This window comes from Rhincodon typus, chromosome 31 (assembly GCF_021869965.1).
Source record: "Rhincodon typus isolate 14 chromosome 31, sRhiTyp1.1, whole genome shotgun sequence".
In the NCBI taxonomy this organism is placed as follows: domain Eukaryota; kingdom Metazoa; phylum Chordata; class Chondrichthyes; order Orectolobiformes; family Rhincodontidae; genus Rhincodon; species Rhincodon typus.
Genome location: NC_063362.1, coordinates 2,144,954 through 2,161,907, shown reverse-complemented (window position 1 = coordinate 2,161,907; position 16,954 = coordinate 2,144,954). Strand labels below are relative to the sequence as shown.

Below are 16,954 nucleotides of genomic sequence, written 5' to 3'. Positions count from 1 at the left end.
CAGAATCCTCACGTACCACCCCACCAACCTCCAGATCCAACACATCATCCTCCGACACTTCCGCCATCTGCAATCCGACCCCACCACCAAAGACATTTTTCCCTCCCCACCCTTATCTGCTTTCCGGAGGGACCACTCTCTCCGTGACTCCCTTGTCCGCTCCACACTCCCCTCCAGCTCCACCACACCCGGCACTTTTCCCTGCAACCGCAGGAAGTGCTACACCTGCCCCCATACCTCCTCCCTCACCCCCATCCCAGGCCCCAAGAAGACTTTCCACATCAAGCAGATGTGCACCTGCACATCTGCTTCATGTGGTATACTGCATCCGCTGTTCCCGTTGTGGCCTCCTCTACATCGGGGAAACCAAGCGGAGGCTCGGGGACCACTTTGCAGAACACCTACGTCCGGTTCGCACTAAACAACTGCACCTCCCAGTCGCGAACCATTTCAACTCCCCCTCCCATTCCTCAGATGACATGTCCATCCTGGGCCTCCTGCAGTGCCACAACGATGCCAGCCGAAGGTTGCAGAAACAGCAACTCATATTCCGCTTGGGAACCCTGCAGCCCAATGGTATCAATGTGGATTTCACAAGCTTCAAAATCTCCCCTCCCCCTACCGCATCCCAAAACCAGCCCAGCTCGTCCCTGCCTCCCTAACTTGTCCTTCCTCTCACCTATCCCCTCCTCCCACCTCAAGCTGCATCCCCATCTCCTACCTACTAACCTCATCCCGCCCCCTTGACCTGTCCGTCCTCCCTGGACTGACCTATCCCCTCCCTACCTCCCCACCTACACTCACCTTTACTGGCTCCATCCCCGCCTCTTTGACTTGTCTGTCTCCTCTCACCTATTTTCTCGTCTATCCATCCTCCCCCTCTCTCCCTATTTATTTCAGAACCCCCTTCCTGCCTTCCTGCTCCTCTGATGCTGCTTGGCCTGCTGTGTACATCCAGCTCTACACCTTGTTATCGAAGATTCTCCAGCATCTGCAGTTCCTACTATTTCTGAGAATCTTCTATGTTTAGTAAGGTCTCCTCTCATTCTTCTGAATTCCAATGAGCACAGGCCCACCCTACTCAATCTCTGCTCCTAAGACAGTCCCTTCATACCTAGTATCAGCAGAGTTAACTTTCTCTGGCCTGCCTCCAGTGCCAGTACACCTTTCCTTTGATAAGCGGCCCAGAAGTGTTTACAGTATTCTGCTGTGGTTTGACTAGTGCCTTGTATTATTTTAGCAAAACCTCCCTACATTTATACCATTTTTGCCTTTCAAACAAAGGTCAGATGATATATCTGCCTCCTCCATTATCTGTTGAACCTGGCAATAATTTGCTGAACCACAGACAAATGTCATGATTTATAAAGGGCAGATACATGAAGCAGGCCCCAAGTCAACCTCTGCTGGAACAGGTTTGACCCTGTGTAGCTGGCATTACTCTGATCTAAACACGAACTATCTAGCCTAAGGCACCTAATACTATTTCAATACTGATATGGTCTGAGTGAGATTTTCTTTTCTCACTAGATGTCAGCAGAGAGATGATAACTGCAGCTCAGTTTCAGTGAAATGTCTGTGTTACACTAAAGTTTGAGCGTAAGGATTCTGTGAGCAGTCGTGTTATTGCATTTTTCTGCAAATTTAATTAGGCTGCCATGTAGTTAATGTAATGTTCAAAGTAATCGCTGCTGCTCACTGTCCAGGTCTTACCCAGACCTGGGACTATATGTGCACAATTCATTGGAGATGGGTTGAAAGTATGGCTAAAAGGCATGTGGGATCCTGAGTAATCTACATATGAGTCTAGGATGGAAAAGCAAACATACTGTGATATACCTGCATAAAATGTATTGTGTCCAGTTATGGACTTTACATTTTAGGAAGGATATGAAGACATTAGAAAGGTACAGTAAATATTCATGGCAGTGATTACAGAGAGGAATAAAAACTCGCTGGAGAAAGTGGGGCTGTTCCTTTTGGAGAAGGAAAAGTTGAGACGAGATTTGACAAAGATTTTCAGAAGCAAGACAAAAACAGATAGGGACTAACTGTTCCCATGGACAGAAGGCGTGAAATTTGGAGCATTGACAGTAAATGAAACACTGATTTAAAAGTGAAAGCGAAATCCTGTAGCTGCTGGAATTCTGAAACAAACAAGAGTGCTGGAGAAACCCAGTAGGTCTGGCAGCATCTGTGTAGTGAGAAACTGAGTCAACATTTTGAGCCTGGTATAAATTCTTCAGACTCAAAATGTTAACTGTTTCTCCACAGATGCTGCCAAACCTGCTGATTTTCTCAAGCATTCACTTTGTTACAATTTAAATGTACTTGGCAAAAGAAGTGATGATGACATGAAGAAAAACTTTCTTTTTAAAATATAGAAATTAGTCAGGGTCTGGAATGCACTGCCTAAGAGTGTAGTGGAGGCAGATTCAGTTGTGGCTTTCAAGGGCGAATTGGATCACTTCTGTGAGAAGGACACAGTTGCAGGACTATAGGAAAAGGACAGGTGAGTGGCACTGGGTGAATTCAGATAATCAGCACAGACACAATGGGTGGAATGTCTCCTACCGTGCCATGATCATTCTGCAGACGGAATTATGAAAACGAGCAACGATTCCGGAAGGTGGCCTATGAGGCATGATAGTACTCATGGCTGTTTCCTCAATCCATCTAGCTGGGTGACAATTCGAGAGGCCTGGCTGGCAGTGAACTATGTGGAAAGTGGCAGTTGGTTGTAAACAACTGTAAAGATTATAATGACTATCGCCTCTAATGTATTGCAATGCAAAGATGTTAGTTATTCCTGCTGTAAAATTGTCTGGAAGAAAATCTACTGTGTGCTTTGTCCTCAGGACAATCTGTACTTCCTTCAGGATATAAGATTGTAGACCATAACAACATAAGACATAGGAGCAGAAATTAGGCCATTCAGCCCATCAAGTCTGCTCCACCGTTCAATCATGTCTGATAAGTTTCTTAACCCCATTCTCTCGCTTTCTCCCTGTAACCCTTGATTCTCTTGACAATCAAGAGCCTATCTATCTCCGTCTTAAATACACTCAGTGACCTGGCCTCCACAGCCATATGAGGCAGTGAGTTCCATAGATTCACCACTCTCTGGCTGAAGAAGTTTCTCCTTGTCTCCGTTCTAAAATGTTTTCCCTTTACTTTAAGGCTGTGCCCTCGACTCCTAGTCTGCCCTACCAATGGAAACATCTTCCCAATATTCAGTCTGTCCAGGCCATTCAGTATTCTGTAAGTTTCAATTAGATCCACCCCCCACCCAATCCTTCTAAACTGCATTGAATATAGACCCAGAGTCCTCAAACATTCCTCATATGTTAAGCTTTCCATTCCTGGGACCATTCTCATGAATCTCCTCTGAACCCGCTCCAGGGCCAGTACATCCATTCTGAGATATGTGCACAATACTTCAACTGTAGCCTGACCAGAGCCTTTAAAGCCTCAGTAGTACATCCCTGCTTTTATATTTAAGTTCTCTCAAAATAAATGCCAACATTACATTTGCCTTCCTAACTACTGACTCAACCGGCAAGTTTACCTTGAGAGAATCCTGGACTAGAACTCCCAAGTCTCTTTGCACTTCAGATTTCTGAATTTTCTTCCCATTTAGAAAATAGTCCATGCCTCTATTCTTCTTACCAAAGTGCATGACCTCACACTTTCTCACGTTGTACTCCATCTGCCACTTCTTTGCCCACTCTCTAACTTGTCCAAATCCTTCTACAGCCTCCTCAATACTACCTGTCCCTCTATCTATCTTATAACATCTGCAAACTTAGCCAGAATGCCCTCAGTTCCTTCATCTAGATCATTAATGTGTAAAGTGAAAAGTTGTGGTCCCAATATTAACTCTTGCGGAACTTGTCACCGGCTGCCAACCTGAGAAAGACCCTTTTAACCCCACTCTCTGCTTTCTGCCAGACAGCCAATCTTCTATCCATGCTAATACCTTGCCTCTAACACCGTCTTACTCCTGTGTGGCACCTTGTCAAAGACCCTCTTGAAGTCGCAGGTAGATTACATCCATTGCCTCTCCTTGGTCCAATCCTGATCCCTGTGCAGCCACATCTCCGTGATGCCCACCACGTCATACCTGCTAATTTCCATCTGCGCCACAAGCTCATTTACCTTATTGTTTGGATTAGACAGGAACTTCTCTCACAATCCTATCCAATAAACACTCAACTATTCAAACAGACAAACTGGTCCTTATAGATCACTGTTATGCATGGAATATCGCTGGATCAAAACAGTTGTGACATATTTCATTCTGTCAGCTCAGCAACATGTCTGCATTGTTGCCTCGGAGATGGAAGGTTGTAGGTTTGAGCCTCAGTCCTGTTGCATGTAATTTAAGTAGCTGGTGCAGTACCTAGGAATTGACGGAGGTGCTGTCTTTTGACTGAGATAATAATTGAGATATTATTTGCTTACTCAGGTGGGCATGAAAATTCATTGACATTTTCTAAAGAGAAGACAATGCAGAAAATGGTCTAGCCAAAATTTCTCTCAAAATCTGTGAAAACAGATTATTAGCTCATTTATCTCATTGCACACAGAAAGTTCCGCAAATGAGAAAGTAGACAGGTTGTAAAACATTTGAAAATGTGACAATGCTATCAAACTCCAAAGTAAAACTTCTGTTTTGCTCATTCGTAAATGATGAGTGCAGTCATCTTTCCTGGTTATTTTTAGTTCAGTTTGACGTTAAGCAGTGCATTTATATAGAGCTATTTAGGGTGCATTAAAAAAAACTACGCGGTAAATATATATAATAATCAATAAAATTACATTTATTGAATATACAATGAAAGAATATTTTAAAATAGGTAGGCCTTGTGGTATTATCACTGGACTATTAATCCAGAAACCCAGCTATGTTCACGAATGTCCTTCAGGGAAGGAAACTGCCATCCTTACCTGGTCTGGCCGATATGTGACTCCAGACCCACAGCAATGTGGTTGACTCTCAGTTGCCCTCTGAAATGGCCTAGCAAGCCATTCAGTTGTACCAATCGCTACAAAGTCTCAAAGAAATGAATTTGGACGGATCACCTGGCATCGACCTAGGCACTGGAAAAGACAATGGCAGAAACAGTCCTGTCGGTCCTGCAAAGCCCTCTTCACTAACATCTGGGGGCTAGTGCTAAAATTGGGAGAGCTGTCTCACAATTAGTTAAGCAACAGCCTGACGTTCTCATTCTCCCAGAACCATAACTTATACACAATGTCCCCGACACCACCATCACCCTCCCTGGATATGTCCTGTCCCACAGGACAGACCTAGCAGAGGTGGCGGTACAGTGGTATTACTGTTGGGAGGGAGTTGCTCTGAGAGTCCTCAACATTGACTCTGGACCCCATGAAGTCTTATGGCTTCAGGTTAAACATGGGTAAGGAAACCTCCTGCTGATTACCACATACCGTCCTCCCTCAGCTGACGAATCAGTATTCCTCCATGTTGAAGAACGGTTGGAGGAAGCACTGAGGATGGCAAGGGCACAAAATGTACTCTGGGTGGGGGATTTCAATGTCCACCACCAAGAGTGGCTCGGCAGCAGTACTACTGATCGAGCTGGTCGGGTCCTAAAGGACATAGCGACTAGACTGGGTCTGTGGCAGGAATTGAGGGAACCAACAAGGGGGAACAGCATACTTGACCGCATCCTTACCAATCTGCCAGCTGCAGTTGCATCTGTCCATGACAGTATCGGTAAGAGTGACCATTGCACAGTTCTTGTGGAGATGAAGTCCTGCCTTCACATTGAGAATAACTTCCATCGTGTTGTGTGGCACTATCACCATGCTAAATGGTACAGGCTTCGCAAAGATCTAGCAACTCAAGACTTGGCATCCATGAGGCACTGTGGACCATCAACAGCAGCAGAATTGTACTCCAGCACAATCTGTAACCTCAATGGCCCGGGATATCCCCCACTCAATCATTACCGTCAAGCCAGGGGATCCACTGTGGTTCAAGGAGAGTGCACCAGGCATACCTGAAGATGAGCTATCAACCTGGTGAAGCTACCAAACGGGACTACTTGCACACTAAACAGCAAAAGCAGCAGGTGATAGAGCTAAGCGATCCTACAACCAAAGGATCAGATCTAAGCTCTGCAGGTCCTGCCACATCCAGTTGTGAATGGTGGTGGACAATTAAACAACTCACTGGAGCAGGAGGCTCCACAAATATCCCCATCCTCAATGATGGAAGAGCCCAGCACATCAGCACAAAAGATAAGGCTGAAGCATTCGCAGTAATCTTCAGCCAGAAGTGCCGAGTGGACGATCCATCTCAGCCTCTTCCAGTGGTCCCCAGCATTACAGATATCAGTCTTCAGCCAATTCAATTCACTCCACGTGATTATCAATAAATGGTTGGAGACACTGGATACTGCAAATGCTAAGGGCCCTGACAACATTCCGGCAATAGTACTGAAGACTTGTGCTCCAGAACTTGCTGCTCCCCTACCCAAGCTGTTCCAGTACAGTTACAACACTGGTATCTACCCAACAATGTGGAAAATTGACAAATTCAATCCGGCCAATTACCGCCCAATCAGTCTCCTCTCGATCATCAGTAAAGTGATGGAAGGTGTCAGTAACAGCGCTATCAAGCAGCACCTGCTCAGCAATAACCTGCTCAGCGACACCCAGTTTGGGTTCCGCCAGGGCCACTCAGCTCCTGACCTCATTACAGCCTTGGTTCAAAGATGGATAAAAGAGCTGAATTCCAGAGGTGAGGTGAGAGTGACAGCCCTTGACATCAAGACTGCATTCGACCGAGTGTGGCATTAAGGAGCCCCAGCAAAACTGGAATCAATGGGTATCGGGGGCAAACTCTCTGGTGGTTGGAGTCATACATGACACATAGGAAGATGGTCGTGATTGTTGGTGGTCATTCATCTCAGCTCCAGGACATCTCTGCAGGAGTTCCTCAGGGTAGTGTCCTCAGCAGAACTGTCCTCAGCTGCTTCATCAATGACCTTCCCTCCATCATAAGGTCAGAAGTGGGGATGTTCGCCAATGATTGCACAATGTTCACCATTCGTAACTCCTCAGATACTGAAGCAGTCCGTGTCCAAATGCAACAAGATCTGGACAATATCCAGGCTTGGGCTGACAAGTGGCAAGTGACATTCGTGCCACACAAATGCCAGGCTATGACCATCACCAATAAGAGACAATCGAACCACCGTCCCTTGACATTCAATGGTGTTACCATCACTGAATTCCCCACTATCAACATCCAGGGCATTATCATTCACCAGAAACTCAACTTGAGTCACCACATAAACACAGTGGCTACAAGAGCAGGTCAGAAGCTGGGAATACTGCAGCAAGTAACTCACCTCCTGACTCCTCAAAGCCTGTCCACAAGGCACAAGTCAGGAGTGTGATGGAATACTCTCCACTTGCCTGAATGAGTGCAGCCCCAACAACACTCAAGAAGCTCAACACCATCCAGGACAAAGCAGCCCACTTGATTGGCACCACATCCACAAACATCCACACCCTCGGCCACCGACGCTCAGTAACAGTAGTGTGTACTAACTACAAGATGCACTGCAGACTTCACTAAAGATCCTCAGACAACACCTTCCAAACCCACGATCACTTCCATCTAGAAGAAAAGGGGCAGCAGACATATGGGAATAATGCCATCTCCAAGTTCCCCTCCAAATCACTCACCATCCTGACTTGGAAATACATCGCCATTCTTTCACTGTCGCTGGGTCAAAATCCTGGAATTCCCTCCCTAAGAGCATTGTGGGTCAACCCACAGCAGGTGGATTGCAGCGGTTCAAAAAGGCAGCTCACCACCAACTTCTGAAGGGCAACTAGGGATGGGCAAGAAATGCTGGACAACCAGCAACACCCACATCCCACAAATGAATAAAACAAAACGTGGTTGTAGGCCATTTGGCCGAACAAGAACACACTGACCCTCCAAAAAAGCATCCCACCCAGACCCACCCCCTCCCCTTTCTCTGCAGTTCCCATGGCTAATCCACCTTGCCCGACATCCCTGGATCCTAGGGGCAATTTAGCATGGCCAATCCACCTAATCTGCACATCTCTGAACTGTGGGAGGAAACCCATGCAGATACAGTGAGAACATGCAAACTCCATACAGACAGTTACCCGAGGATGGAATCAAACCTGGGTCCCTGCTGCGGAGAGGCAGCACTGCTAATCATTGAGCCCTGTTATAGAGAGATAATCTGCTCATCCTGTTAGCCATTCAGACTTGTTTTAGGAGTGGACAAGCTAGGAGCAGAAATAGCCTACTGAGCCCTTTGAGTTTGCTCCGTTGTTTGGTAATATCATGGTTGATGTGATTGTGACCAGAACTGCACATTCCAACCTTTGTCATGAACTTGTGGAAACTGTACAGCTTCACAGTTGAAATAATAAAGAGAATTAACCTGGGTGAGAAGTACAGCAGCAGTGGGAGATATAAACCAGCAGCAGAGAGCCCCCTTCAACCGGTTTCTACCTGTCAGAGCCAAAGTGTGATGTCATCTGAAAAATGGTGATTGGATATTTATTCCATGTGTTTAAGTAGTTTAAGTCAGACTATTACAGTTGAATAGATAAGAAATTTACTTTTAAAATATTTACCATGCAACTTAATTAAATAGAATAGAGGTGGCTGAGAGGTGATGTGTTGCAGCTGTGGTATGTGGGAGCTGGTGGATGCTGAAGCAAACTGTAGTGACCACATCTGAAGCAAGTGTCAGATGTTTGAGGAACTTTAATTCCGGGGCTAAGTTGGAATCTGAGTTGTGAACACTGACAAGTCAAGGAAGTACCAGGGTATGTATTTTTAAAGGGGCAGTCAATCCCCTTAAGAACTAATTACATCAAAGTAGGTATGTAGTCAAGGCCAGGAGTGTGAGACTGCATGCGAGGAGGTATTAGGATCCAGAATTTAGCTCAGAAAGTCTTAGCCATTGTGCGTCAAGGTTCTTGTTCCTGATGTTGACAAGGGCACACACTTCAGGCAGGAGGAGTGAACTGACCAGAGCACTTTGGTCCATTCCCAAATAGTAATAGAGGATAGCATTGTTTGGGGGAGTAGATACTGTGTGTGCAACAAAGACAAGAGTCCTAAAGGCTATGTTGCCTACATGGAACCAAGATTCAGGGAATCTCTTTTGGGCTGGAGAGGAATTTAGAGCGGGAGGCGATGGTGTACACCAACAACTTATGTAGAATTGGAAAGAGGTTTTGCTGAGGGATTACAAGCAATCCAGGGCTAAATTACAAAGTAAAACCACCAAGGTACTAATCTCCAGATGCAAATTGGCATTATTCTTGTCTAATTTATTTACCCAAAAGGTGCTAAATAGTCTACTCCTTTTCCTGCAATGGGACTTATTGGATTGCTCAGTGTAGCACACAGGAAGGACTGGGTACAGATTACAAGCAGCTAAGGAAGGCCACCCAATTTGCAGTTTATCAATTTAAATGAAACACATATGGAATAAATACTGCTCCTACAGGCAGGTGGCTCCCATTGATTTTCCACCATACAGATGAAACCTCTGTGAAGAGTATGTTCTTCCGTCAGTGCACTTCAGCCCTTTCAGAAGTTGTAGGATAGTGCAGCTGATCATACTGTATGAGCTGCTGCTCACGCCGAGGATTACTGCCATGGATCATCTTTTGAGGTTTCAGTAACTACAGGATATGCTTGGACTGGTGTGGTTGAGGAAAGCCACTGCCTGGTTGAACTAGAAAAGTCCAGCTTATTTCACATTAGAAACTAGTTACAGGTTACATTGATCATAGGGGAGGACCTGATGTTTTGACGTGCTCCGAGATCGGAATCCATTCTTGCCCATAAGTCTATGTGGCATCGGCGTAGTGGGTGGATATTATGGCCTTCCTCACCATTAGCCCTTTCAGACCCATAAAACATAGAACAGTACAGCACAGTACACGCCCTTCGGCCCACGATGTTGTGCCGAACTTTTACCCTAAACCTAAGGTCTATCTAACCTCCACCCCCACCTTATACTATCATCCATATGCCTATCTAATAGCCGCTTAAATGCCCCTAACGAGGCAGACTCCACTACCCTCTCCGGCAATGCATTCCACGCCCCTACCACTCACTGAGTAAAGAACCTACCTCTGACGTCTCCCCTATATCTACCTCCACTCACTGTAAAACTATGCCCCCTTGTAATAGCTACCTCCACCCTTGGAAAAAGTCTCTGGCTGTCCACTCTATCTATACCTCTGATCATTTTGTACACCTTAAACAACTTAATTGACCTGCATTTCTTCAGTTCTGCACATTTATAGTCAAAGCTCTGATTTTAATCAAAATTAGTATAAAAACAAAAAAGGAAAATTTGAGACAATATTTTTAAAATCAATTTATTATGTATCAACACAAAAGAAGAAAAGCCTGCAGTCAAAAGTAATTGATCACTCAATAAAGTGGTGTTTCTGCACAAATTGAACAGCTCAGTAATTATTCTCAACGCATCCATAGGAGCTTATGTTGTCAGTTTTGGTGTGGAATTTACTGTTTATGTAATGTAACAAAACCAGGCAACACAGGATCTTGCAGGAATGTAAACATTGCAATTTCAATTCACATTGATGTCAATCACCACAAACTACTCAAACTCAGTCAAAAGTTTGGTGAAATAAGGACAGTTACTGCAAATAGACAGCTTCGTAAGTGAATATCTTTGTAGTTTTTTTAACAACGTGCATTGCACCTTGAAATATAATTGAAAACCTGAGGCAGGCACTCAAACAATACAAGAGGTCTCGAGAATGGCTTTAAACTGTTTAAAAAAAAAAACTGAATTTTAGCAAAAAAGACAAAATTAGGACAAACTAAATAAATTCCGGCTCAATTTCTTCAAGTAACTCCATTTGAGTTTTGTAATTTGGCCGAAAAAGTCAATGTTATCTGGCAAAACAGCAGCTCCTAGTCCTGAATTGTTCATTGCTTTGTTTTTTTTTAAACTTAGGTACATCAATTAATGAAGAAGTAAAGTGCCATCTCTGGCCTATGAAAGAAATATATAGTTAAAAAATGTCTAAGGCTTTCTTTTGTACTAATATCTCAAGATTAGAGAAAAATTGGGGAAACATGAGTGAGATTGTGGTTCTTGGCAGGCAAAATGTGCTACTTTAATAAGGATAACAAATCTGGTACTGTCCAAATATGTCAAATTTTTATTGGTTATCAACAAATATTGAATCATTTCAAATTGGTAAACATTTGAACAGCATCAGTCTGAGAACGCCACTCTCAGCATGAAATAAGAATTCCATACCAAAAGCAAACACTTTTCTGTAACAAAAACAGAAATTGCTGGAAAAGCTCAGCAAGTCTGGCAGCATCTGTGTAGAGAAAGCAGAGGGTCCAGTGAGCCTTCACTTTTCTGTCTGACTGCCTGCCTGCGTTTTTTTGGGGGGAGGGGGGTGAAAGCAGGAGGTTTAGAATGCCTTCCTATCAAATTTCCACCCTCATTTCCTGAAGGAACTGGTTTCTTGTGATTTAGTTTCATTAACATTGGCAGCACTCTTGGCACCTTGCCTTAGTAGCCATCGCTACTAGGGATAATTTGATGATCAAGCCTCATGCAGCCAACACAACCTAGGGAGTAAGCCCAGCCAAGTCCAGCTTGGTTGTCATCATTCACCTTTCCACTGGATCACTGGTTAGAATCAGGGATTCTGGTCATTTGTCCTCCCCCATTTCCCCCATCTTGCCGTGGGGCGCTGAAACCAGCTGTAGCATCTGACCATTGCTCTCTGACTGAAATCACTGAACTGCACTTGGGAGTCCCTTGGTTAATACATGTGAGTACCGTAGCTGGCAGTGCATGTAATTGCTGAATCAGGTGTGCAAGATTTAATAATCTCAAAAAGGACAATGCAGTTTTATTCATTTGAATATAGTTTTTGTGGATTGAGCCGAGTGTTATTTTAGATACCATTTTGTCAAATAAACATTTCAGTACTAATGGTTCTTAACAAAAATACAAACACAAAACACACAAAAGTAATTGAAAGCTTTAAAAAAAAAGAAATCTACAAATGACTTAACACAAATTCAAGTCCTGAACAAATGAACATTGAAATGTAATCAACACAGTACTTCTTCTAAGGAGAAAACAAACAGGACAGGGAAATGACCAAGTCTGGTAACCCACACTACTGAATGTGTACTGTTTCTGGTCATCTGAAGCCATTCTATTTGTAGAGCACAAAAGGTGATTGCCTCATATGGAATACAGTCACTGTAATTAGAGAAAGCATGATTGACTTGTACACTCTAAAATGCTACATAATTTCATAAGCTCAGAATACACACAACCTTTAGTAGGGTGTTGCCTTCCTTGCCAGACAAGTTACCAAGTCAAAAAGAATACAAAATGCATCATATAATCCATTGTTTGCAATGTCGGTTACATTTTAACTAAATAATAGTGCAGACTTTCCAAAAGCAAATGTGCCAGTTTTGAACAAAGTTATCGGGGAGCTAAAAACTTTTTTTAATTAGCCTCAGTATCCTCGTGAAACTTGAAGATGATGGACTAAAACATTTCTGTTTTCTTTTAGCTTCTGGCAAAAAAATGAAATTCTTATAACATAGAATAAAAAGAGAAAGGTTTGTTAGAAAGCCAATATTTCACTTTCTGTGACTGGTATGAAGTAGTTACCAGAATTAAATCTATTAAATCATTTTAGTTGCTCGGTTTGATCATATACTTTTTTCCTTTTAAGTTTAGCTACTTGAATCACCTATAGCAACTGTGAAGCAAGAGAAAGGGATCCTGGAAGTCTTCTGTGTATGTAAATGTTGAAGCAAATCAGATTTTCAATTTAAGAACTGCCTGCACAAGACTAAATAGACAAGTGACCAGCTGCAGGTCCAAAATATGTGTCACTTTAACATTAAAGATCAATGGTTAAAGCTACATTTCAGTATCTTGCCTTGTAAGGTCTCCCTTAATTTTTAATTTTGTCGGTCTTTGTCTGTGTCCAAGGTCAATAAATATAATATTCATCAATATGAAGAATAGAGGTAGTATTACGCCATAAACAGTATGCTGTCATATGAGACTCCAAATGCTGCAAGTAGCCAAAAGACTGTTTTTGTTACAACCCAACTGGCTACAGAGCTTTGGCCGGCATTGAAAGTGGCCGTACTGCACTAATAACCACACCACTTTTACCAAAACTAGTTCACCAAGAACAGTGGGGAGATTTCAGGTGGAAGAATGCAGAGAGTTATAAATAGGTGCCATGCTGCAGGTTCCAAATTGAAGATAGTCTGTCTCAATTTGCTTCTTTGTTTCTGGGGTTTGATTATGGAGTGGTGGTGGTGGGCGGTTGGGTGGGGGGGTGCGGGGGATTGCAAGAGAGGAGAGAACCAGCTCCTCCTGATATAATGGAAGTGTGTATATGGCCATTAGGCAAGCACAGGATTGTGACTGGTTCCACCCGTTTACTGCCAAGAATCAAACTGTGCCCTGGATTAATTGACAGGTACACAAATGGCAACTGGATTGGGTGAAATGCCCTTTCCCACTTTGTGAATTCTCCCTCAGATCCTCACACTAAATCACACAAGAGCCAGTTGTATGTCATCTCCACCCTTCAGTTTAATCCATTTGCTAGAGTACAATATTTTCAGTTGAAATACTAAATTCTGGACTGTTCAGCTTTCTGAATCGCTATTAAAAAGTTTAGGGAAGAAGAACTCAGAGGGGGATAAGGGACCTTGGAAAATGAAATCTATGGCATGTTGGGAAAGAATGTTTACAGGTGAGGGTTGAAGCTGTAGTTTGTAAAGGAAATACTGCCACACAGACAGAACATTAAGTCACTTGTTTCTTTTACATGATCTAAAAATTCTAGAAACAGGAACATCCACACAAATACTTCATCATCCAGCCTTATACAATTACAATTAGAGTCGTTTTACAGCACCATTGTTATTCCAGGCACATTAAAAGATCACAAAATAGATCTGTTGATTATCAAATCATTCTACAGCAAGTCTAATCTCTAAACATGCAGATTCAAACAAACAGAGACCAACCTCAGGACAGATCTAACTCCAAAAAACAATTATTTTCAGGATGTCAGTGAGGTGTCCAGTTGCCAACCACTGGCAGAGTCACAACATTCTGTAAAAGAATCATCTAAACACTCAATGCATCGAATCACCTTGGGGAGAAGACTCCTTGCGCCAATACTTCTGCATTTATTTTTGCTTATGGAATAGCACTTCCTTTTCCGTATTCAGGAAAAATGGTACCTGGAATGCAAGCTTCTCACGAAGCCAATAATTGTATTGTGTTGCGCTCATTGTAGTTTGAATTTGTTGTACAACACTTCCATTTTCTTTCCAAAAGAGTACTATCATCACAGTGACCAGAAACCTCGGCTTATAGTATAGCCGTTACTCTAGTTGTCCAACATCCTTCTTGATTTCCCATAGCTTTTTGTTAGGAATCTTTCAGCATGTTGATTCGGGCATAAATTTTCAAAGCTGGCCCTAACTTAATGTTCATGGCAGTCATCAGATGATCTTCTTTGAGCAGCAAAAGGGCCTGGCCATCAATTTCCTGTGCCCGGAATTCATCAGCAATCTCCTGGCAACCTGAAGAGAAACAGACACAAGAACTTGACAGTCCTGGAATTTACACGTTCTTGGAATTTCAACGAAATGCTGCTTTCCCTTCTGGAAGCAAGTGTCAGGACAGATTAAAAACAGAAACTGCTGGAGAAGCTCAACTGGGGTCTGACAGCCTCTTTGGAGACAAAGACAGAGTTAACATTTCAAGTCTGGTGACTGTTTGTCTGACAGACGCTGCCAGACCTACTGAGTTTCTCCAAAACTTTATGCTTTTGTTTCACATTTCCAGCATCCATAATTCTTTGTTTTAGTGTCAATCAGGATAAAATCAGTGCATGCCATGTTTCTGAGTGCTATGAGCAATGACATTGCAAACCATTGCAGTCAAATAGAGTTGAGGCATTGGAGCATCACATTTCAGTCTCTTCAAGAAAGCTCAAAATTCAGCAACTTGTCTTTTTCAATTCAACATTCTTAAATGTGCAGCGTGATGTGTACAGTTTTGGAACAGTTTCCTGCTGATTATGGTCTAGGGATAATAAAACCATAAAGGGTCTCATCTTCCACTTGATGAATCTGTGCCATATTGCTTCTTATCCTTTAGGAACCAAGAAGTGATTACAGGGACTTGCAAAGAATGTGTGGCTCAGGCATAGGCCAACTGACCCGTATTGGGTTTTTTTTTTTAAAAAACACCTCACAGCACAACCTTCTATCCCTTCCCTTTAAATGTATCCGAGTAGCATCAATTGCATGCTGTTGTAGCAAGTTTTACATTCTCACCATTCGAAGGTAATTTTTTTCCTGAACTCCTGATTGGATTTATGAAAGATTGATTTCTGACCGAGTTTTGGTCATCCAACCTTCCCACAGCCAAGACCATCGTCTCACCTCTACCTGATCAAACCTATTCATAAGTTTAAAGACTTTGATCGCTCAGTGTCCGATCTGAACTTTAAGAGAAAAGTGAAATTGAAGAATAGGATAGAATAATGTCAAACTGATGAAGTGTGAAAAGTAGTGTGTAGGTACAAAAAAAAGTTTTTTAAAAAAAGGTTCTTGGAATGTTAGCCGTATTTCAAAGGCGGTGTAACACATGGAAACAAACATTATGCCAGAGTTTTATAAAGCTCTGATCCAACTCCATCTGGAGTAACTGACTTTATTTCTGGGCACCACACTTTATTCTTACACTGGACGTGGGCATCACTGGCAAGGCCAGCATCTGTTGCCTTTGAATTCAGTGTCTTGCTAAGGCTATTTCAGAGGGCATTTAAGAGTAAACCACATCACTATGGGTCGAGAGTCACATGTAGGCCAGACTGGGGAGTAGACTTCCTTCCCTAAAAAGAATATTAGTGAACTAGATGGGGTTTTTTCCCCCACATGGTCACCATTATTAAAATGAACTTTTATATTCCAGATTTATTAACTGAATTTCAATTCACCAACTACCAAAGTACGGTGTGAACTCATTTGGATCTCTGGATTACTAGTCCAATGACATCACCACTATAGTGCATCACTCATTGACAGAATTGGGCTTTTAACAACTGATGCTTATTTCATGGCTACTGTTACTGAGATTAGCTTTATATGCCAGATTTATTAATGGAATTCTAATTCCATCAGCTGCTGTGGTGGGATTTGAACTCATGTCCCAAAACATTAGCTGGGGGTCTCTGGATTACTAGTGACATTGGTATAGTGGCAAAGTCTGTCCTCAGGATGGCAATACTGACCTCAGGAGGGGACTCAGAGCAGATTCTCCTCAGTGACAAGATGATTTTGAGGAAAGGTTCCACCAACTGGAATTACATTCCCTTTCAATTGTAATGTTTAAGGCAGAACCTTAACGCCAGACTATTTAGGGATGATGTCCAAGAAGCATTTCCTGTCCCAAAAAACTGTTGGGGTTAGGTCAACTGAAAAATTCCAAACTACAAAGATTTTTCTTAAGGTCAACGATTATCAAATTGAACGGCAGTGTAAACTTATAGTGCAGAATGGCTTCCTTCTATTCCCATATTTGGGAATGTTTCAGAACAACCTACAAATCAGAAAGGACATGTGATGAATAGGAGAGGCAGAATGTGTTAATGTAATTAGTCTCACGGCTACAAAGAGAGGAATATTCATCTCCCTTCTCACAGCTAAAATTGTTTGGATGTGGACTCTGAAAAGAACAGGATTAGTTCGTCTTCAATGCTTATCAGTAGCCATTATCCAGGCACAAATTTGAAGAAAAGCCAATCAGCCAGGAGAGAGAGACGGGTACTCCTGGGATTTGTACAT

General features: G+C 42.9%; 1 protein-coding gene across 6 annotated transcripts in view; it reads right to left on the bottom strand.

Annotated features, from left to right (window-relative positions):
- Nucleotides 1-13,661: 13,661 nt before the first annotated feature.
- The window catches only part of LOC109919684 (polyhomeotic-like protein 2), a 248,175-nt gene continuing 244,882 nt past the window's right edge, over nucleotides 13,662-16,954 (bottom strand). For all 6 annotated transcript variants that reach the window (XM_048614915.1, XM_048614916.1, XM_048614918.1 and 3 more), the window contains exon 13: nucleotides 13,662-14,683. In XM_048614915.1, the coding sequence (XP_048470872.1) occupies nucleotides 14,529-14,683 (155 nt within the window). In that variant the 3' untranslated portion in view covers nucleotides 13,662-14,528. The remainder of the gene's footprint in view (nucleotides 14,684-16,954) is intronic.